Raw genomic sequence first — 24,552 nt, 5'->3', positions numbered from 1 at the left:
ATTAGACAGAGTAGAGCAAATAAGAGAGAAGAAGCTAGAAAATATTTAGAAAAAACTGAAATACACTCCCAACTCCAAAAGGAAATGCTTGCCACAGAGATAACAAAAGCATATCCCTGTTGTTGCTAGCTATACCATCCATACCACTAGGTGGAAATACCGAACTAATGTTGCCTCCCAGATGCTGCATATGGCTCAAACAGATAGAAGGAAAATCTCCCCATAATTACTAAAGCTGATGAACTTCCTCTTCAAATGCAAAAATAACCAATGACTTCAAAGAAAGGAGCAGCTTTTGTAAAAAGCTGCTGCTGCCGCTGAAATAATACAAATTTAAGGACAGAGCAGCAGTCAGATCCTCTTAAAATCTTTACCTTTTCTCCAACAGCGGCCAGCATCAGACACACAAGAAAAGAATATGGTAGGCAAAAGGTAATATTCTCTTCTACCAATCCACATAATAAGGACTTCTTGAGTCAAAGAGGTTGCGCATGTCTCAAATCCAATTATCTATTCTCGTATGAAAGACAAAGCATCTTTCATCACCTGTTCAGAGTACGCCTGATGTCAAATATATTTCTTTAAAACAAGTATTTTAAAGACAAAACTTGAAATATTTTCAGGTATTCCTATCAAAACCCCACAACTCAAACAAGCAGCATGAATACTTACACTAATTTGCAGCCCATACTGCTTATGTTAACTTTGGGACGCTGCCCCCCTCTCTATAATAAGTGAAAAAGAGTACGTATTTGCTTTAAGCTACTGTACTACAATATATTAGTGATGAAAAAGCAGATAATAAATCAACATTTAAAATGCAGTTAAGAAAAAAAACAAGAGGAAACACTAATTAGGCAACTTCCACCTCTGCAGCTGCTGTTCCTGTCAGGTAGGCTATGGTGTATGACCTAATTGTAATATTAACAGTTCAGTTTTGGAAAGAAAAGATTATCTACCTTCCAGATCAGAAAAATGCATGGATAATTGCTTATTTCATATAACAATTCAAAATGTCAAAGCATGCCGTATGTAATTTTTTGTTTATATCTTCAAGATTATGCAGCAAATAGCAATTTTTTTCCTTTGAAACAAAAGAATTTCAGAAATACCTTTTTTTGTTGTTGTTGGTTTTGGCTACATGGAAAAGATGAAACATAATCCCTCAAAATCATTTCCTCTATATCTTAAAATTACGAGGATCTCAAGATGCTTTCCAATTACTAAAAGCTGTTTCTGTGCATTACAAGGAGTACATCTAAGTCCCGTTCTTTAAAGTGGAGGAGATGGCAGTATGTTTGTATGTTAGTATGAATAATGTTCTTCCTTTCAAATAATTTTTATGATTACATTTTTCCACTGAGAACATTGCCAACTTTATCCACTGAAAGGTAACTAAGAAAGAAATTATAACCAACTGCTTTTTTTTTAAATGTAAGATCTAAAAAAAATAACAAAAGCAAAATGACAAAGCAGGGAAAAGGAAACTTTCACATACTACTCAGTAGCACACTTTGCAACCTAACATCTAACTGCACATTTCACTCTTTGCAAATAAAAATCACGTTATCTTTATTTACCCTCTCTGAAGTAGTTAGAACATAATATTCACTCTATAGAAAGTCTTTTACTGAATGGAATAAAAACCTAGATATTTTGTCGGGCTAATGTTTTGAGATCTGCAATTTGTTACCCATTTCTGAAGACTTAAGTTATAAAGATCTATTGTTCTGCCTTCAAATCTTAATTCTTGCCATGAAAAAACTATAAATTATCACCTTAAATTGCAGGAGATTCTTATCCTCGTTAAAACAAGTGGGAGCACATCATACTAGCTTCTAGAATATTGATCCTGCTAAGGCTGAGCTTTGAATTACACAGGCAGTCAGTTTTCACAAATTGAGAGGATATTTTACAATATTTTCCGAACTAGTATTCATAATATTCATGAAGCAAGTCCAATGCAATTTGCCATGCAATGGGTAAGTAATACACAGTAGAAAACAAAAATGAGGCTCTACAAAGCTGTAAAAAGCAAAAGTTGATCTGTACCTTACATTCTAATGGAACGATCTGCCCAGAAGTAGCACAGATTTGATAACCAATATTTTTTAGACATGCATTATAACTAGCAGCTGTAGAGAATGCTAGAATATGCAGCAATAGAAGTTGTTTTCTGTGTGGCTAAGATTTGCTTCTTACCTCTGCCTCTTCAGCTGTTGCCCCATTCCCCTCTCTCCACCCACACAGCATTTGTTTTCTCTTTCATCCAGTAAGACCAGCTAGCTCTTCTTGAAGTTTTTCTCTCTCAAAAAAGTTCTTATCCTCATCAGTCAAGAAGAATGCTCCAATTTAAACGCTAGATGAAAAACTCCCATCTCCACTTTTCTCAAGTCTTTTTCTCTAGGTCAGTGTCTTTTTCATAATTTCTATTATATCATCCATTTATAAAGGGTTAAAGACAGAGGACTTCATTTCTGAAACCTGAAGTTGCCAGTATGGCTACTAAAATAAGATGTAATCGTTAACAGACTTAGTATCGTACTTAGGTATCAAACTTCAGCAGCACTGCTGATTCTTTGCTATTGGCGCAGATAAAGAACAGTGACTGACTAAAATTCTTAGTATTAAATCATGCAATCCTGCAAAACACTGCTCTGTATAACCTAACTGTTAGAATAAAGGTTTGCTCGATAGACGTGACAATGCAGCATCTTTAAATAGGATACTTTTATAGGCAAAAGAAACGTACATTATTGAGAAAACAAAATTTATTCTTATAATCTTTTTAACCTTGACTTAATTTCTTCAAATAATTGTGAAATCTTGCTTCATTGCTTTTGTAAATCCTCTGTAATTAATGTCACCACTACAACACTACTGTCAAGTAATTGAGTAAAATGATTTATAAATTTGAAATATGTTTCACTTGTCACTGACTTGAACCCAAATAAAATAATCTTTTATAAAAAAAGTTGTAGTAGAAAGTAAAGCAAATGTCTGAATTAAGCTAGCAGCTGTTGTTTAATCAGCTCTTCACTACAAAAACTGCATAAAGTCAGCCAGATAGTCACATGCCAAATTCCACTCCCACAGCACCTGGAATTTCAGGATTTCCTCAACATGGCAGAAACCTCAAGCCACTTCTTAAAATGAACTGTCAAAAAATGAATGCATTTGTAAGTCAATCTCTTGCTTTCAACTACTGATGGAAGTAACACTTGAAATATCTTTTGCATTCTCCATATTCTCCAGTAGATACATTTGTACATCAAACTCTGAGAATACTGGAATGTCTTCTAACTCAATGGTAATGTTAAATAAATTCCTATCTTAATTTTCCAGAGTAAAATCAGCTCAATAAACTTAACTAAAAAGCTTTTTGTTGCGAGTGCTTCTTTTTCTCATGATAATGAACTTCTTCATAAGATATCACCAATGTTATCGAGCAGCTGAATTGTCAAAGAGTTGCTAACAGTTAAAGAAATATATACAGAAGACCTCAGTGTGGAAAATACACTGTTTAAATAAGATAAAGTTTGCAGTTTGTCTTGTTGACTCATATTTTCTCTCGCTTATTCAACTTTTACCTCTAATTAAAATACATGATCTTATATCATCTAGCTATATTTTGTTTTAAAATAAATATACAAAAGGAGCCCTAATTAAGTTGTTAAATAACCACTATGATGATTTCCCATTGTGGAAATGTATCATCATTTCTGAGCAATGGTAACATGATAGCATCTCACAGGACTCCAGCTGATGCCAAGCCTGTTCTCATTTTCCCAGTCTCACACAAATTAGCTACAGGCCCCACCAACAGTCAGAGAATCTCAAGTTTTTTAAGTTTGGAAATACTCCACTTAGAACTTAGAACTAAGATCTTTACCAGTGAGGTCATAGTAAACAAGTCGATGCCAAATTGCCATGGATCTCCAGAGCGTTTGTCACAAGTTATGGATTCTTGCTATCTAAAATCACCCATCTGCTCCAAGGCAGATGAACTCTGACTCCAAACAGTTCAACGGTCACAATTTACAGAGTGCTGACACAAAACCCAAAACCAGCCACTTTAATTGAAGCCTTCGCATTATGTTATAACGTGTGCCTGTACTAGACACACAGCCAACACAGCTATGGTTTAATTTGCCGCTGTAGATTTCAGCATTTTTTACTTAGATTCTTATTGCAAACTCCAAGATAAACTGAAACCAAGAAAATTCAGCCTCACACACTGGCTAGCACCACTCTACACTGAATGACCTGCATTCAAGAAAGAGTATTCAATCAAAATGCTATTGACTATACATTCAAGGATGAGAAGTTAACAGAAAAGATGAACACAGCTCTAAAAAGCTTTAAATATATCACACATCATTATAGTTTCAGAATAGCTTATATCTTCTACTCTATACAGTACAGAATGTTCATATCTACTGAAGAAAATGGTAGTGAAGTATCATGCATATTGATTTGAACAAAGCAAGCTCTGACACATGACAGAATAAAATTTCAATAAATTGCACTTCTTTTAGATGTGAGCACACATCTATTTCATATCAGAACTGGTTCTACAATAAGATTAAATGCTCCCCAGTACAAAGGCACTAAATTTTAGTTCTCACAGCACCATAAAGACCCTTTTTATGGATATTACTACAAGCTAGGTATTTCCTTTCATTTCTCCAAGCTTCTTGTGTTTTATAAATGATCATCCAAAACATTTATCAACCCAATACACAGACAAAAGTTGTTTACAAACTGTAAAGCAACTTAAGTTTGCTATTCACTGTTGTTTAACATAAACAGCACTTTGCTGCTACCACAAAAGATAAAAAAACAAAACACTTTCTTAACAAAAGAAATATACAAGAGAGGGAACATTTGCCACATTTCTTTTTTTCCCTCCTACCAATACATGTTAAGTATTCCCTGGAGTGTAATAGCAGAAAAGTGAAGGATAACTTTAGGAAGCAACCACCTGGAATTACTTGGTTCCACTTTCAGAGTCTCCCTCATCTTTCATCAAGATTTCTTAATTGTAAATGTTTTACCGTATTTTGACACTACATACCATTGATCTTGTAACATTTACAATACAGTTTTAAAATTGAGGAAATACTATATAGGCCAGTTGCTGCAAATGCACACAGAAATTTTAATGCAAATCTATACACAACGCACTGTGCATAAAATCTTTTCCATCCCTTCCATATTTTTGGCTTTTCTCTAAATTCAGCTAATAAGTGACCCCTAGCGGTTGAGTTCCTCACTCAAAGAGCTGCATAAAAAGCTTCAACTGCTTCCAGCTTCTTAGAGGAATAGGGATTCTTGTTGATTTTAATGTAATGCTAGCACTATTATAGTTGATCAATACTGAAGTCTCACAATGCTGGACAGTCTATTTCCCAGTGAATTCACTGGAAGTACCTGCTGTACACCAGTTGTTCTTCACTCAAGAAATACAAACAGAAGTATGAAGAAACATGCAAGTGTGAACAATTAATTGATAAATAATTTAGCCTTCTGATAATTATAGAGCCAGTAGAAGCAAACTCAGCTGTCAGTAAGAGCTTCTACTAACAGAGTTAGCATCTATAAAAAGCAATTTGTTAGATACTTAATTTTTTTTCCCAAAAGTTACCGAAAATCCATTTATAGGTTATTAGTTCTTCTGCATTATATGACAGGCTAAATATACAGCCTCTGAACAGAGAACCAGGAAAGCCTAGTTTCTTCTAATTGTATCAAAAGTTTAAGCATTATACCCTTCACCATCTTTTTGTCCACATCCCCTACATACAGTTTATATTATTATTTCAAATACTTCTCTTGCTTTCTCCCTTCTCTTTCAGCAAGGGAGATGATAGCTCAGCAAGCCTTCAAGTCATTGCTACAACCCATAAAATGACCTATTCTAATTATACCTAGAACTGGTATCATTCTACCTCATCTACTGCCATATTTCCAAGTTCCCCTATCTCAGCTTCCCCATGACAACCCCTTCCTCCCTTCACAGCAATACCGTCCCTCACAAGTTACTGCCTTGTTAATAGAGCCAGGCTTGCCAGCTGGGAGGAGATAAGAACAAGGAGTATGTTTCAGACAGAGTTACATTTAGGCAGAATGGACAGACATGTAAGAGGAAACTATGTAAATAGTTTAATAGTGTAAATAGAATAACAGAGGAGAGATGAGAGCAGAGAAAGATACACAATACTTACTCCACATCTACCTACCATCTTCAAAAGCAGCTTGGATATGGTCTTGGGCAACATTCTCTAAGCTGTCCTGCTTAAGCAGAAGGTTGGACTGGGTGACCAACAAAAGGTCCCTTCCAACTTCAGCCATTCTGTAAAACAGGAATCTGCAGAGGCTTATTACCTCAGTGTAGAAATAGCTTTCAGATGAATGGTTTTCTATCTTCCTCTGTCCAACTGAGCTTTGAAGTGCCAAAGCACACGACAGTCCCCTTGTATCCTCATCACCTTTACTGCTGCTCAACTACTGACTGTCAAATAGCTGTCTCCTCTTCAAGGGACATCCCATTCAGAACGATAGAAAATCAACACAAAGTAGGGTGTTTGACAGGAACGCCTTCACTTACATTGTTGCATCTATGTTACAGGTTTGTTTTTGCCTGAATCAGCTTCACTAAAAGATATTTGCCTTCCAACCAATTGACAAAATCTCAAAGCTTTCATACAAAGACTTTGTCAGTAAGGCGGAGTTCAACTGAAATGATAATAATACATAAACAGAAGTAAAAAATTTTGGACACAAACTATTCATCAGGGATCAAAAGATAGCTCAAAACAGCATGCACTTCTTTCACTGGTTTTCTCAGCTCTCAGGTCTCTCCTGAGCTAAAGCAAGAAGCAAATTGCCTTTCTGGAAAAAAATATTTCCAAAAGGCTCCTGTTTTTTGTCCTACAGGCTAAAAGGCAAGAACAATGCTTAACACTTCGTGGATGATACAAAAGAATAAGCAAGTCTCCTATTTTGTAGATGATACACCTTAAAGCACGAATTTATCAGATAGCAAAAATAATCAGGCTTTTGAACTTTAGCATAACTTTTTCTGACTTTTAACACTGGTAATATATTTTATTAAATAGCAGTTTTGCAGTTGGATCTCAAGTTCTACAATAGGCACTAATACATATGGAAATATCTCAGAAAAATTGACTTAAAATGTACCCTGAAATCTATGTTCACTATAGTGCTAGCTAAGAGATCAAGTTTCCCATCCTCAAAGAAAGATTTGTTCAGGATAAAGTAACTTCATACTCTCCTTGCTGACATAATGGACTTGGAATTTTGAAACAGCCGATGGCATCACAGAATTGGAGCTTAGAACAGCAGCTCAAAATGTAGACTTGGTCCAACTGATTCTGCTGCAATGTATCCCAGTTATTCAAATACACAATCACCTTTATAGTTTGTTATCTGTTTGAGCATGGTATTCTGGATCTCAAAATGTCCTCTAAAAGCAAGTCTAAAGTGCAACAGATGTGCATTTGGACTTTTAAATTATTCTCTGTCCCCAATAAACAAAAGTTAATGCCCCCAAATTCAAACTTCAGTCAATATCTTTGTACTGCCTGTTTGTTATTCCAGAAGAGCATACTGTTTAAAAGATGGCTACTAGCTCAGCCAAAGCAATGAAGACTGCTTGTATTTCATAATTTGGCTGCCATCCATTTGGAAGATAATGAAAAAAACTGACTCAGCCTAACACAGCCTGAGTCACTAATCAAGTCTGAGAAGCTTCAGACCAGAAAATGTGTGGGAATAACGTATTTCCTAATGGAGATAATCACTATTCTGTCAAATATCTCTCATTCTCCGAGGAGTGAATTCTTGTTTCCAGTTTCCACGAAGCCAAGAATATGCTATGCTGAATCGTAGAGCAATAAAATACAATCCTAGCCTGTATTTCTGAAAAATATCCTTTAAAATGGTAATGTGAAAGAGTAAATATATGAGTGTTTCAAGGCAAAGCTGCAGAAATAATCAGATCTCTATGCTCAAAGCTACCACTGAACATATGGGGGCCAGATAACAGGCATACAGTGATCACCATTTGTTTGAACACTTAGATTTTATTAGCACTACAGTGATGCAAAATTTTGTTTTTAAAGCACTGCACAAGTCTACAATTTGCATAACTGTGTTATATCAGATCAAAGAAAGTGGAAAAGTGCTGTATTTCAATAGTCATACTTGTCACTAGAACAACTTCTAAGACCAACAAGTTGTATAGATTTAACTTAACTTTTACCTAACAAGTAATCTGCCTTTCAAACACTGCCTTCATTGTTCTTGCAGCACTGTATCAATAAAATGTTTTTCCCCAGCTAACTGAATTCTAAAACGTCCAACTGGAAGTAAACTGTACTTGTCATGGTGTAAAAAACTCTGTGATGAAAGTGTAGCCTTGAGTGTTGTTTCTTTCCAGGCCCATTATCTTACACTGTAGTTACAAGAAAGGAGATCATGAATAAAACATAGAAGCTGTCACAGCAATCTTTCACCACCAATAGAAGCCAGCATGAGCTGAGGATCTGACTAGCATAATTCCACATGGTAAGACATAGACCTCTAACCAGACAGACAATATCATCCATTATTCAGGTATTAGAGATAGAGGTATTAATGTCCAACCTTTTGGCTTGCCTGGGCTGCCCTGAGTTTTAAGAGAAATTGTCATGAACCATATCTAAAATGTATGATGTATGTAAGTAAAAATGTAATTATTTTATTAAAAAGTTTTTTTAAAAGATCTTTTATTTGAATTCAAAGCCACAATATTACCAGAATTTCAATATCAAACTGTGGCCATTTTTAGAAAAAGTCAGGTATACAAAAGCAATGATGAAGAAAATAAGAATAAAACTGAGAATACCTGAGATATGGAAATTAATCACAGCAGTGATATTATTTGAAAAGTACCACATAAACAAAAATTGAACAAGTTACATTTTCTAGTTTGACATCTCAGTCTGATATTTTAACTTCCTATTGACAATTAACCTAAATATGTTGCCCCAACAGTGGTAACAATGTGATTTAACTTTCATTGTTTAGAATCAGTTACTCAACTGCTAAGAGTAAATGAGATTCACTGCTCAATTACTACAGCCTCATTACTCATCTTGTCTCCAGCTTCACTACAGAAAAGCTGGAGATCTCTGCCTGTTCCAGAACATCAGCAGCACAAATCTAGCTGCAAAACCTTAAGAAGCCAATATATCACTTATTTTAAACGCTTGACCTTTACATAAAATTATGTAATTTTCAGTGTAACTAGGGTCAAAAGTTTAAATATTTCTTCCCAAATCTTCGGCATTCCATCTCAAAATAGATTTTTGTTTCATATGCCAAAGGCAAAAAATATTAACGTCTGTCTTTCTAATTCTTTTTTTGAAGAAAATTAATTTTAAATGGAGGTTGCTTATGTGTTAGATAATTATACATTTGCTCATTTCTTCATATACTGAACTGTAGCTCTCCTAAGACCTAGACAGTAAGCAGAAAGAACTATAAGTTAACAACAATTGCACTGATAATGTAAAAAGAGATTGATCAGACATCTGGGGCTGAGGAATATACAGAAGATACTTGCTCATTCAATAATGTAGACTAAGTTTTATTTCAAGTCCACAGAGTAGAAGGAACTAGGTCTGATGGAAGTCATGAAGTGATAAAGAGCTAAGGGAATGGCTAAGGCAAATCAAATAAATCACACAGAACAGAAACAGACATACAGTAAATTGAAGCTTATAGATCTGAAAGGAAAAAAAATAGCTAAGTAGAATAATAATTAAAATTCAAAGAACTAAAAACAAGGACAAAAATATTTTCTTTTTCTTAATGCACTAGAAAATAAGGAGCAGAATAAAATATTTCTCACATATAAGCAAAATGAACTTACAGCTTCTTAATAGAATTTGAAAAATCTGTGGAAGTTAGTGATTTTTAAAATGGAGTGGAACAGATGCAACCCTCAGCCTGAAAGAAAATGAATCAATGAACTGCCAGCTCCTAGAAAGGAGGAGCACCACATGTGCCTTTCTTCCATTTTTGCCTAAGTATCTGCTACTGGCAACTGCTAACAAGACATTATGAGCTTGCTTGATCATCAGTTGACTTATCACAGCATTTCTTAATACAGAAAAATGTTTAAAAAAAAAAAATTGAAAAATCACTTGTTGCCAGTAAGCATAACTTGGTTAATCTCTCAGGAAAGGCATATACACTCCAATACATCCTAGACCCAAATGGGAAATACTTCCAATAGTGACATAAAAAATAGATCAAAGTTCAAAAATTACAAAGCTTTCGAGGCAGCTCTTCCACCTCCCTTTCCAATACTCCTAACATACGCTGTAACCTAAATCTTGTTTAAGTATTCCTGAAATTATAGATGCATTTCACTGTATATAGGAAAGTGAGAAACTTATTTTTCTACAGATGTCATGTTATAACATAAGTAACTTGTTAGAAAGCTCAACTATTGCGTCTTTCTTACTTATTTTACTGTGCTGTTTCTTCATTAGTAGCTGCAGCTCTTACACACAAGTTGCAACTTTCTCTCACATAGTATTCTGGAAAACATGTTATGGCCAAAGCAAAAATAAAATACTCTATGGAGAAACAACATTTACAAAACAATTTTGGTGTGAGGTCTAACTATACAGTAAGTATTTAAGAAAACCTTTAATGGACTGCAACCTGTAACGTGCCACTAGATGGCAAGTTTGGATAGAAATTTGCTAACTTATTTTGATCACAGCAAGACTGCTTGAAAATTGCAAGTGCATAGGAAAGATAATCAATCACAAAAAACAGTAAAGGAAAAGAACACACACACACAAAATTAGTTACATAAATTCTAAGTCTTCTGTATAAAGCATATTGAACATTAGTCAGAAAGGCTAAATGAGTTTTAATTTTTAACACAGACATAAAACTAATGCTTTTGAGTTTACTGCAGACAGAGAGACACAAGTGCTTGTTTCAAGTCTGGTCACAGACAGCTGCATTGACTGCAGCAACAACGAGGATATATGATCTGGAGAAAGGCTAGGAAGGTAAATGGGAGAGTTACATCTTGAGAAAGTAGATTCCAGCTTATTCAAGGAATTGCTTGTTAGGATTGCTTGGAAAGAAACCACATAAGAAAAGATACGCAGGCAATACAACTGGTTTTTAAAGTATATTTATGAAGAACTTCGCTATGAAACACTGTTATGCAGGAAGACAAGGCCTGATTGGTTAAATAGAGAGTTTTTCAATGAGCTAACATGCAGAAAAAGAACATATTAATATTAGAAACAAGGACAAGCAATGCAAGAAGTATATAAAAACATAACTAGGGTACTACAGATAAAACTCAGGAAGTTAAATATCCACCTAGAGTTAATTTAGTGCTGGACAGTAGCAGTAGCAAGAAGGGATTACAATGATTTTCTCATTTCAAACAAGTTATTCAAGAAAAACCTTTGTGCACTGATGCATGGGGAAGAACCTAGTGGCAGGTACTGTTAGAAAAAGCTGAAGTACTCAATGCCTTCTTTGCATTGGTCTTCAGAGGCAAAGCCTGCTCCTGCACATCAGTGTGCACTGTCACGAAGCTGAACACTTTCAGATTCATAGATGCAAATGGAATTAAATGAAGAGAAATGAAAAAGAATTGGCTTACACAATTATGAGTTTGTCTGGACCTGCTACTGATCTACCTGTCACACAACTTTATGAGATTTGATCTTTTGTTCCCAACTTATACAGAAATTTCCACCTAGTTTTAAATAAAAACAATTCCCATTGTTTGAATTAGTTCTCTCTGTAGATTATCACAGACTTATGTTTGATACTCAGAAGCATGTAAATAAGCACAACTCTTAAAATATATAGTAAATATTCCTCCATTATTAAATTCAAAACTACCATAAACAGGTAATAACATAACAATAGAGTAGAAATTAAGGTTTTCATTCATTCACAATAAAGCTCCCCCCCAAAAAATCCACCATATTAACAAGCCATATTCAAAGTGAACACTGAATTTGCCTTGTATAACTGTCAGCCAACTGAAATGTAAGCAGAGGCCGTACCTCATCAGAAGAGAGAAGGTAAATAGGTGTCAACGTAGGAACTTCACTTAATTCACAACTCAGGCCGAGTGATATCAGAATGTCCTGGAGAACTTCGTATCTCTTGGAATTGCTCATCTTAAGCAAATTAAAATCCTCTTCAGTTTGGATATCCACAGAATTAGTATCCAGTTCCAAATGTACCTGGCAGGATACATGCAAAGAGAATTTTAAAAACTGTTTTGCAGGATTACACATTTTATATTGGCAGAGAGATGCGCTCAACAAACTCCATCCTAACTGTGATTGCATAACTAGTGTAACTTATAAATTTCTCACAAATTTATCATACCTACATTTTGGGTATAATCACCTACTAAAAACTAGGGAGTAGCTATATCTTAACATTCAGGGATCACAGTTGCTGATATACTACAATTTTCTCTAAAATCTACATAATAAACTCATCTTCTTCTTCTGAAGTTCAAACTTGCAGATATTCATTAATTTAAACTCTTGCAAGAGGGATCTTAGAATCAACAGTAATATTGCTCACATTCTGGCTTGCGCAAAAGCAGAATTACATTAATATTGAAAGACCTTTATCAGAGGTTGCACAAGATCAACAGAAGTCTGCCAGAACGTATCCTTACTGCATCACACATATTAAGTAGCTAAAAGCATAGCTAAAGAAATATCTCTGAACAATACCTCAGAACCCCAGGACAGGATTTCATAGATAAAAAAATCTCAGGGCTCAAGCAGTTGTTTAAAAGAAGAAATGAAATACCTTCAAGGCCTGCTTTCATTTGTTTGTTTGTTTCAAAATATTTAGAAGTTTTTGTACACTGCTTCATGCACATACATTTGATGAAAATCAAAAGCCATTGTGCTAGTTTCTCCCATTTTGCACATTTTAATTATGTTCTTCAGCTTTTATTGATGACCTGTTTCTCTGAAATTCTGAGAAATTTGCTGAAGGTAGGCAGGGTGTGAAGAACAAACGGTCAACAGAAGAGTACAGAAAAAAGGGAAACAACAAGTCTCTGTTATAGAGTGTTATAGAATGGCTGATGTCACTGTCAGCCCCCTGAAAAGAAAACAGTGAGGTTTTACAAATCCAAACTGGAAGTCATTTGAAATTATAAAGTAACACTCTAATCCTTTTAATCTGATTTTTGAAGCTATACTGCAACACCTTTTTTTTTTTTTTTTTTTTTTCCTGGGGAAAACTTTTGCAGCAGTAAGTTGTATTACAGGAGAAGACTTCATTTAAATGGTACAGCAAAGCAGGTTTTACCATGGAACTTGCAGAAATGAATAGCAATGGTATCTAACCAATTTTCCACTCCAAGTACAGATGGATCACACAGGTAGCAAAACTTCCACCAGAGTTATAAACATGTTACTATATATACCAATTTCCAAAACTGAGGAGAATATCCTGCTTCCAGTTGTGACAGAGTTAACTTTCATCCTAGTAGCTGGTATGGTGCTGCATTTGGATTTTAGATGAAAATAACACTGGTCACACACTGATGTTGTAGTTCTTGCTGAGGAGTGCTTACACACAGCCAAGGATATTTCAGCTCCTCACGCTGCCCTGCTAGTGAGGAGCTGGGGTTCTACAGGCAGCAGGGAGGGAACACAGCCAGAAAGCTGACCTAAAATGGCCAAAGGGATGTCCCATAGCACATGGTGTCATGCTGAAATATAAAGGTGGGAAGAGAAGAATAGTAGCAACCACTGCTTGAGGAGTGGCTGTGCACTTACTTGTCAGTGGGTGGTGAGCACTGCACTAAGCTCCACTTGCTCTGTGTACTCCTTAATCATCATTATTTTCCCTTCCTTTTTGTCCTATTTAACTACCTTTATCTCAACTCATGAGTTTTAATTTTTTCCTCCCTGATTCTCTCCCTCTCTACTTCTAAGATGCAAAATGTTACATAGTTAAAAGTTTAAATACTGAAGGAAGACTCAGGGGAAGAAAAAAAAATAAAAATTGTTTTCAGCTGACCACAGCTCTCCTCTCTTCTTTTGTTCATGAAAGAAATTATGTGGCAGTTTGTTGTATACACAGTTTGCAACAACAGTCTGGGACCTTTCTCATGTACTCTTTCCAAAGAGATCTGGCTACCTTATTCCTAGAACTTTAAAGAATTTTCCTTTTAAGCTTCTTGAACATTTTATTTTACTTCCTCTTCTGACTCTCTTCTTCATCATATTTCCTATTTTTGTATGAAAGCTTTTATTTTGTCAGTATCAGCTTTTACCCAGAATTCATCAGTAATTCTGCTTTTCCTGTTCCCATATCCCAAAGTCTGCAAAGTGCACAGTTGTAATACAGTGAATCTTCTAGCAGCAGAAATTTATAGCTCTGCCTTTGAAGTGGCTTTCTTACTAGGCATATCTGTTGTCTCCTCTACCATCCACAGAAATTGTACATGACCGACATGGTGAAAACAAGGACCTGCAACAGCAGTGACATTTTTCTTTCATTCTTTAGCTTTCCTGAGGATAAAGTGAACACCACTCTGTATTCAGAGCCCTTGTACATTCACTGAGACATACATCCACATCTGCCCCTCGACAAACATTCCAAAGAGCATGCCAGATCAATAAATGAACTTCTTTAAAACACAGCACCATGTACCAATGAGTGAATTAATGCTTTTCAATACACAGTACCTGAGAAAGAATGGCTTCTCCTCCATTGTCTCCATAAGGCAGATGAACAATAACTACATCTTTATCAGCATTATTTAAGCAACTCAATGGCTTCACTTTGCTGCTCCCTTCCTTCATCGCTACATCAAAAATACAGCCAGTGATCAAAAGATTTAACTTCATTTCAGTACTGTCCATTTTAGTGACCACTAATTCATGAACAGTTCTCTTCAGTTTGTCTTTCCTCTTTATTTGTAAACCATCAAATGCAAAAGAGGAAGACAACCCTAGAATCTTTCCACCTTTAGATAAAAACCTCATAAACTGTTTTTGGTTCTTCTCAGAAATAGGCTTTTCTGTGGCAATGATCAACAGCACTGAATTATCAATCCACGGAGCTTTCAGAACTTGTTCCTCATGCAACTGGTAGATGGTGTAGCTGTCTGTATCAACACATTCCTGAATGACTGATTTTACTTGCTCAAAGCCCACTTTTGCAGTTTCAGAGCCAACATAAATCAATATATTAGGGGGCTTTCCGGCAAGGTTTACTCTCTTTATTCCTGTTGTTAGACAATCACCATTCTCTTCCAGTTTGCTATTGCAATCATCAGGAAGTTCTGGAATGGCTTCCACAGAGGCAAACCTGACTGATTCGATAGTGCTGTTTTCAAGCTGTAGACATTCATGACAGCTGGAAAGATGCAAGTGATGATGCTCTCCAAAACCCGTCTCTTTGTCACATAGACTGTTGGATTCATCTTTGTGCTCATTTTCTTTTCCTAGCTTAGATTTCTCTTCTTTTGCCTCTGGATCACCTTGTCCTGCAGACTCAGCTATTCCACATTGTGTTTTAATAGTAGTTCCAAAAGTAGCAGGAGTTACTTCATTCATCTGTGTAATGCTTGCACTTTTTTTCATAGATGGTGTCACCTGTTTTAACTCCTTCAGAGTATTTTCTTGTAAATGGACAGCTGGAAGAGTTAAAAAAATGAGGAGTTTTAAAATTTTTTATCAGAAGATCTATGATGAATATCACTGTATCAGCAGAATCAAGGCTTAATTTCAGCACAAGTTCAGAATACTACAAATTTTATCTGACACATCAAAACCACTCCCTTGAATAGAATAAATTTATACTCATAAAACAAGTCATTGACTGTAGTGACTATTTGTTTCAAGAAAGTATGGATGAGAGTGTAGCACTTGTTATTTACAGGGAACATTTAAAAAAACCACTAACACTCATTAGCAGTGCACAGATATATGGAGAAAAACAAAACCTGAGAACTGTACACAATACAGATGTGCTCGTAACAGAACAACAGTAAATGAGAAGTAGGTAAAGAAGTTCTCATAAAAGTATCAGTTTGTCAGTTTTTGAACATGGACAAAAATAAAGCAAGGGAAATGCTTTTGGAAAAATGCTGATCTGTTAAGGAGGGCAGAATGGAAAATTACTATTTTGAAATGAAAGGTTTTGAAATAGGTTGCGAATAGGTTTTGAAATAAGCTATTAAAGTCATGATAGTGGATAAGATGGAAATACTGAACCATGTCTCTGGCACTGTCAAAGGCAGTAAAATAAAAGCTTTGCAAAGATAAAAATTTCCTGGTAAGTTCAAATGAAAAGAAAGAAGGGCAAAAAAAGATACCTACTGTGAGCAAAACTTGTAGAGCCAACTAACAGAGAAAGAGGAGAGAAAAATTATTCTTCATATGGTAACTTATTTCTTTCAGTTTCTGAGTCACAGAAATACAAGGGCCACTCCTAAAGTAATGGCTTCTACTTTATTATGTTGGCACACAATCTCAGAGGTGGATATTGGTTGTATGGCAGTAAATGTTGAACCTTCCAACCAATATTCCATTACATTTTGTTGCCATGACAGTCCCTCTGTGTGGAAAAAATTGGCACCCACTGACATTCACTAATGCTTTCTGAATGTTGATGGACACCAAACAGTGGATGTGAGCGCAGTGGTGCGTTTCACAAGTGGCAAGAGCAACAAGTCATCTCCACTGGAGCTAATTTTTATGAGCATGTAATGCAGGTTTTTGTTGATTGCTGATGAAAATGTATAGATAATGGTGGTGTGTTGAGAAATAATGTTTTGTAGCTGAGAATCTGCTCTATCAAATAGTGTTATTGTGCTGTTTGTATCTGTTATAGTTTCCATGGAAGTAAGTAGGAGGCAATACTTCCAGAGCAACCTCCTTACCACAAGTCAAAATAAGCAAAAACTGATTGAATCCATCTCCAATGCCATAAGGCCAAATGCTTATTTATGTAGATATTAAGATCATATACACAGCTCTAAAACAAACACATTTTATCATTAAAAACAAATATGTGAAAATACTCACAAACAATCTTGCATGGAACCATTCCGTTATCCATTTGAAGCCTGTCTTCCATGAATGCTATTCCAAGGTTACTGAAATTATCTACACTTGCTTCAGCAATTAACTTATATGGTTCCCCAGGTTTATAGGCCAACGGTGAACAATAGTCAGACCACTTCACAATCTAAGAATAAACCACATGCATGTTTTTCAGTTTGAAAAGGCTACAGAAAAATATAAAATATACCAACAGTATTATGTTTTTGCAAGATCAACTGCAGAGTTGAGAACTGCCTTTTCTAAAGATTCTGGTATGGAAAAATATCACAACAACAGGCAGAGCCACAGGGATATTACAAAAGCAGACCAGCACAACTGGCAAATTCAAGTGTCAAAAATAACAAAACTATTTTATCAGAAGCATTAAGTAAGTATACAAGGTTTAAGTTGCTTGGTACATCGAGAATCCTGGTCCCTAGAAAAGCATAATGGGAACACTTGGACTTCTCCTCTCAGAGAAGGTTTGTTAAACCCAAATATATGCACATCACCCACTACTCCTGATCAGCTTTTTCTTCCAGTGCTGTGCTGCTGCCACGTCTCTTTACCCAGAAATTCAACAAAAGGGCAACCAGTCTAGACACACAAGGTACCTAAGAATTCTTAGAGTACACTGCTTTCGTGTCTACAAAAACTTTAATCTCTTCTCCTCCTTTGCATGCCATTCAAGCCAACTCTTCCACAGCCCCTCTCTTCATCATGTGACTCTGGGCTATTCCCTATGGTGGAAGTTAAGAATAATAACATTTTAAAGACATCCTTTCTTACCCAGAGAACACACACAAGCAGCTAACATCCACATCACCTGTAAATTGCGAGAATATATTGATACTTTTTCTTCATGGCACCAAGTAGAACGTTAGGCATACTAATAAGTAAAAACTAGTTACTGCTGTCTAGTATGAATAAAGTGAATAAACAAAAGAACCTCTCAAAGTTAGGCTACTGCCAAGACATATGACCTGAAATTCTGCTAATGCAACAATCCAGAACAGGACAAATGCCCTAAGAGAACTGTTTCAAACCAGCCAGGCTTTCCTGCTGTGATTAGAAATTCTCATCAAAATTCTGTCATAATACAGAACAAAAGGCTAGCTCTTACAAACTATTTATACTCCTGCTTTATGCATCCATCTCAGTTTCAGCAGAAACCAGTGACAGATCACTGACAGCTGTTCAAAAAACATCTTTCTGTCAAGACATTCTTGTAGGCCACAGGAATAATCTATTCTTATAGTCCCTGCCTATGTTGAAAGTTAGCTGCCAGAGGTAGCAGCCAAAATCACTTCTGGAAGTTACACTTACACAGAAAAATAATAAACAAACAAAATAAAACATCAGTCCTTTTCCACTTAAATTTCAGTCTTTTATCTGGATTATTGTTTTTCAGTTTGATAAATTAATTGTTAATGTCTGTAGAAGAATCCCTTTTTTCATTCTAAAGAAAATGCAAACAGACAAATCAGCAAGATTAAAACACACACACACAAAACAACAACCCACAACTCTGCCTAATGAAAAACCTCAAAAGAACAGCAAATCAGTGCTTCAATCCAGATGTTGCTTTTGTGGACCTGTGATATAAATTTCCCTTATCCCTCTGCCTGAGATGGGCCAGTACTGTCCAGGTGCACACTGAGACAAGGTAGAAGCAAAACAACAGGTATCCTCTCTAATTTATTTCCTACAAGCAGAACCCCCTGGATGGCTTCCACTAACTTACATCAAAGACCAAAAAAAAAAAAAAAAAAAGCCATCTACAAACCAGCTAGTGTGGCTACTGCTATGAGGCCAGCTGGGACGAGGGTCAATAGGCTTCAGCAAGAAAGGTTTCAGTTCAGAACAAACTTCTAGTACCTCCAGTCCTCACAGTCTGACTGCTTATGAGGGTGGATAGTGATAGGACAAGGGGGAATGGTTTTAAACTGAGACAGAGGAGGTTTAGGTTAGATACTACGAGGAAGTTTTTCACGCAGAGGGTGGTGAGGCACTAGAACAGGTTGCCCAAGGAGGCTATGGATGCCCCATCCCTGGAGGCATTCAAGGCCAGGCTGGATGTGGCTCTGGGCAGCCTGGTCTGGTGGTTGGTGACCCTGCACACAGCAGGGGGTTGAAACTGGATGATCATTGTGGTCCTTGTCAACCCAGGCCATTCTGTGACTCTATGATTCCATTAGCATGCTTTGTTCTCAATTCAAAGGCCTACAGAGGGTACTAAAATCAGGTTGCAGTCATCCAGAATCATTCCCATTCACAGCCTGTCCTTCTGTTCCTGCATTCTTACCAGGGCAGGTAAGTCACCAGACACTTTGCTCTCTGTGTTCACTGCAGCAGAGGTCTCCCATATCACCTCTCAGAACAAGTTGCTTGGAAAATGCATGCTTCTCATCCAAGGTAACTGATGAACCATAATTACTTACAGATGCAACCGCATCTTTAACAACCTGGTAACCTGATGCCAGAAAGTAAGAATGACAGATGATTCTGTGGAGTGCTAAGTAGGGACAATTCGGGAGGACACCTAATTAGCCCCTCCGGGTAGCAGTCCTAGCTTGTGGCGTAAGCTGTTTAGTGGAGGACTCTGTCAATTCTATGCTATTCCAGCAATCACCCAGTAATGCATGCATGGCTTTCTATCTCTTCTCTCCTTGCGTCAGTGAGCAATGAGGTCCATTCTGTAACTCAACAACGTTTTTCAGTATTATGAATTACAGGTCAAACGTTATTTGTGAATTTCAAACAAGAATCATTACCATTTCCCAACTGCATTTTATAGAAAAGCAAAGAAATTAAGAATTTGACTGTGGCCTCACTTCAATAGACTTTGAAAAAATTATCAAAATGTATTTAATATCAAATGTTGATACATTTATTTGAAGTAAAAAATAGAACTTGAGTATTAAAAGTGATTGTTTAATGACTAGATTACATTTTTATTCCCAATAACATTATAAGTGTATAAAATCTGTGATTGATTTATTCCTTCAAGCATTTAGAGTTATGCTTAATTCTATGTGCATATCAATGCTAGACTTTGCACTACTACTTTCTTTACATAAAACAAAGAGAAGTGCTTACCTCTTTTGAAGACACAGATAATTTCTGCAAGTTATCTGCCTGAGCTGAAACACTTTCTGTTACAAAAGCTATATGTTCCGCTTCTAGTAACTTATCAGGATAAATAAGAGGAGAAATGAGAAGTAGACTCCATCTGTTTAAATCATCGAGGAGCTGAAAGAAACAGGAAAGGGAAAGTCTCTAAATGGAACATCTGATTTAATAATTCTTTTTTGAATTTTCCCCAGGCCAAATTCAAATCTAACTCTTCAGCTTTACATGAACAGTCTCCACAGTTTCGCAAGGAAGAGAACTTCCATAAGCAAAAAAGGGAAATCATCCTGAACCATTAAGAAGGGACATATTAAAAGTACAATAAAAATGGATCATCTACAAAAATGGATCAGCTTTCAAGACAACTCAGATGCTAGCATTCAACCTTAAAGTAGAAGCATACAGCTGAGTGGGCCACTGAAGACAGCTGTGCTATTGGCACTGAGACCTTCTTGGGTCACTTGCCATTGGACTCTGCCATTGGCAGTATGTTTCATTCAATCCAATCCTCCTCTCTCACACTGCAGGCTGCCCTGCCTCCTTCTCCCATCTCAGTGCTGGTTCCTGATGGCAGAAGAGCACTGCTTTGAGCTTTCATAGAGACTGAGTAGGCAGTCATAACACAGCACACACACTCAGTCAGCACAGTGCCATTACCTGGCTAGCGTTCAGATGGCAATCATTACAGTTAGGTAACAGTTGTCCAAGAAACACAGTCCCCCAGATAAGTAGAACACACTGTCTCTACATCCATCTGCCAAAAGATCCATCAGACTATGAGCCATAAATAACCTAAAGACTGTATATTACATGGGTCTAATATTCAGGATAGCTAACTTATAGTTCTAAGAATTCTTTTGTAAAGCCTGTTATGTATAAATAGTTTTATTTTTGTGGAGGTGTACAGCCTCCTAAAAATCAGTACGAAATGTAGGTATGTGTATGGGAACTATTGAGTCATGGCCTGAACCACTGATTGATCACCTGAGGCAAGAACTGAGTCAGCCCTGGGAGCACAGGTGAAGGCAATTCAGCTGTGTGACCAGAAGGAGTGGAGCCTGGCTGCACCTCTCCTAGACCCCATTAAAGGGCTGACTGTCATTGGGAAAGGATCTCTTCTGGAGATTCCTCCTTGTGGAATTTTATACTGTGAGCTGAAGACATGGGTGAGCATTTCATTTTATGTTGTCTCTCTACCACAATAATCTTCTTAACTATAAACCTGTAAAATACCATCCTAACCATGTCACTCTTCTAACTGTACATTTGTTAATTGTACGATACTGTACTGACATTATTTTTCCCACCATATTTTAAAAGTTGTAAATAGTAAAAGAAATAGCTATTTTAGTACCACTATACTAGAAACACAGCTTTGTATTCCTTTAGTAACTCTATGTAGAAGCGTGAGAAAATTTCCATAGAACATACCACACATAGATATGATTCCACATGTAAATAGAAACACTGCAGTATTAAGATTTCTTTGTATAACTTAACTTCAAGAGGACAATCTGGCTAGCTTGCCATCCAACCAGCTTTTCTGAGCATGGAAGCTGCAAAAATAAACACTTCTACCTTCCCCAGGAAAGTGAGCCAAACTATTGAAGTTTTGTATTACCTTAGATGTTCAGTTTGATTAACTGGGCGGAGGAGGGGGAAGAAAGAAACTTATTAGGTTGCTATTTAGAAACCAGTGTAGCTCAGCTAGCTTTCTAGAGGGCAAAAGCATGATAGTTTTTTTTTTTTTTTGTTTTTTTTTTTTCTTCCAGTGTTCAATGGATGATGCAGCATTCCACAGCAATACTGCCTCTGTCTGTAATACAGTTAAGTCAGAACCCTCATGTTTCACAGGAACAGGGTGTAGGGCGGCAGGCCTTTTGCACAGGCAATCCAGCAAATACAGCTCATAACTTCCAAAGCACTTTTTTAAGAGACAAATACACTGTGAATAAGAGCATTGACTTTATGTCAAACATCAAGCCAAAATGCAATTCCTTTGAGATTTTCCTAACTTGCACAAACAGAAACTGACAAGCTTATGAAGTCAGTTTGCATTTAGAGCGTAGCAGACAAAAAGAAATGTGCTTAGTATGCAAGGACTGGGAGAAGCTATATTAGACATGAGCGGAAATGGAGCAAAGCATGAACTTGTTGAAATATGATTTCATATTTCACATTTACACAGAACTTTCCACTGCTTACACAGAACTCTGCTCTTTATGTTCATTACAGCACAGGACTCTGCCATTTACATAGAACTTCTCTGAAGACATGGAAAAAATACTTGATTTTGTTCTCAAGGACTTAACAACTGCTTAACTGCCCTGTGAGAGATGCTGCCACCATCTCTTCTAAGTATGAAATAGTTCAATCATTGGATTGCAAGAAACTCCTTTTGAATCCATTCCATTTGCACCTTTGCTTGCACTGCACTGAAACCGGCCTTGCAGAGCACTTAACTTCATAGAATTATCTCGAGTTGGAATGAAGCCACAAGGGTCATTAAGTGCAACTCTAGGCTCTGCACAGGGCCACCCAAAAATCAGCTTTCCTGCCTCTGGAAAAGCCTTAGCCAACAACACGTATCATAAATATACAGTGGTTGGCGATCCTGTCTGTGGCAGGGGGGTTGAAACTAGATGATCATCGTGGTCCTTTTCAAACCCTAGTGTTTCTATGATTTCTGTAATACTCACTTATGTAAAATGTGTAGTAACTGAAATAACTTTCACAAGCACATGAACAATTCTGAAAATCGGGGGGAAAAAAAACGGGGGGCAGGGGACACGGGCAAGATGATACCTGCCCTCAGCCTTACTCAGGCATTTAGTTACAGATAATCCCAATCTTAATTCAAATAAATCAGGTGACCCGTAGGGAGGAGCGGTGCCCAAGGAGTTCCATTTCTGAGCCTGCAAGGCTGACAGCGAGCTTACCGTATCCTAAAGTAAAACTGAAACTAAGCGGAACTCCTCCAGGTACTGCGTGCTTCTCTTCCACCGCTGCCCATCTGTACCAACGCGATGGCGTTTTTCGCATCGCGTTTTCCTCACCCGAGGTAACGTTCAGAGTCCAGAGAAGCAGGCAGTTTTCCATAATAAAAGCCGTACTGGCGAGGCTCGGCCACTGACGGGCGAGGACAGCGCGGCACAGCCAGGGGAGCGGACGCTCGCTCCTCCTTCGGGATCGCGTTAACGGAGGAGGCCGCCGTCCCTCGTTTCTCCCTCCCTCGCACGTACCTGCGTCTCGTCCGTGAAGAAGACTTTGTTTCCTATCCTGAGGCAGACTCGCTCTTCGGGCGGTGCCGGCCTGAGCGGAAGATAAGTCGGAGGCGCCGCAGGGCCGGCGGAGCAGCAGAAGGTGAAGGAGCAACGGGAGCGGTGTAGGCGGCGCACGGTGCGGCGGATGAGTGCGGCCGAGCAAGGCCCCCAGCGCGCCCATAGGTAGAGGTAGCAGAGCGTGATCAGCATGGCGGGCGTCCCCCCGCCCAGCCCCGCCTCCACCGGCCGGCGAGCGCCTAGCGGAGCCTCCGCCCCGCCTCCCGCCCCGCCCTCCTACCGCCTTGCTCTCCCCCCGAGCCCCGTCCGCCAGACAGAAAGGGGCGAACCGGCTGGGCGAGCCGTCGGCCGATCTGATTGGTTGCCATAGACCATTCTGATTGGTTGCCGGCGGCGGGAGGAGGTGAGCGAGGCTATAGCGGTCTGTCCTCGCGGCCGGCTGAGGCGCTTCGCGGTCTGTTAGCGCGTGCTGTTGGGTGGGAGCGGTTTTTCATGCCACGGAGTATGCGAGATTGTGCTTAGAACAACATGGCAAGGAAAAAAAATCAATAATAAAAAAAAAGGTTATCCTTGAGGTCTCTTCTGACCCCAGCTACCCTGTGATTCACAGAATCACAGAATGGCCAGGGTTGGAAGGGATCTCAAGGATCATCAAATTCTAACCCCACTTGCCATATGCAGGGCCACCAACCTCTCCATTTAATACTACACCAGGCTGCCCAGGGCCCCATCCAACCTGGCCTTGAACCTGGCCTATAGGGACGGGGCATCCACAGCCTCTCTAGGCAGCCTGTTCCAGCACCTCACCACTCATAGTAAAGAACTAAAGATTCTGTGATTGTATGATTCTACTTAGCAGTGTAGCATTGCAGGTTATGAGCTCCGCTATGCAGCCCTGCATGTCTCATGTTCCTATCTGTGATAAGGTGGAGCGATGGACCTCAGGTCCCATCTGTGCAACAGGACAGCCACCAAAGAGTACAGCA

General features: G+C 37.9%; 1 protein-coding gene and 1 long non-coding RNA gene across 3 annotated transcripts in view; one reads left to right on the top strand and one right to left on the bottom strand.

The window, feature by feature from the left end:
• The window catches only part of HLCS (holocarboxylase synthetase), a 115,763-nt gene extending 91,994 nt beyond the window's left edge, over positions 1–23,769 (bottom strand). Inside the window, exons 1-5 of one of the 2 annotated variants that reach the window (XM_042867988.1) lie at positions 23,528–23,769; positions 20,253–20,405; positions 17,136–17,298; positions 14,790–15,742; positions 12,123–12,305 (exon numbers count right to left, since the gene is read on the bottom strand). In XM_042867988.1, the coding sequence (XP_042723922.1) occupies positions 12,123–12,305; positions 14,790–15,742; positions 17,136–17,298; positions 20,253–20,405; positions 23,528–23,758 (1,683 nt within the window). In that variant the 5' untranslated portion in view covers positions 23,759–23,769. Of the gene's footprint in view, positions 1–12,122; positions 12,306–14,789; positions 15,743–17,135; positions 17,299–20,252; positions 20,406–20,942; positions 20,996–23,527 lie in introns of those variants that run through there. The other variant, XM_042867989.1, reaches the window with a different exon arrangement.
• On the top strand, positions 21,416–22,760 carry LOC122178069. The gene is made up of 3 exons (XR_006178228.1): positions 21,416–21,451; positions 22,058–22,111; positions 22,521–22,760. It is a non-coding gene; the product is annotated as an uncharacterized LOC122178069 (long non-coding RNA).
• Positions 23,770–24,552: the final 783 nt, after the last annotated feature.

The sequence above is a fragment of the Lagopus leucura genome, unplaced genomic scaffold (assembly GCF_019238085.1).
Source record: "Lagopus leucura isolate 7727_CA_CO unplaced genomic scaffold, USGS_WTPT01 Super-Scaffold_100001, whole genome shotgun sequence".
NCBI lineage: Eukaryota > Metazoa > Chordata > Aves > Galliformes > Phasianidae > Lagopus > Lagopus leucura.
This window is presented reverse-complemented; position numbering and strand designations above follow the sequence as displayed.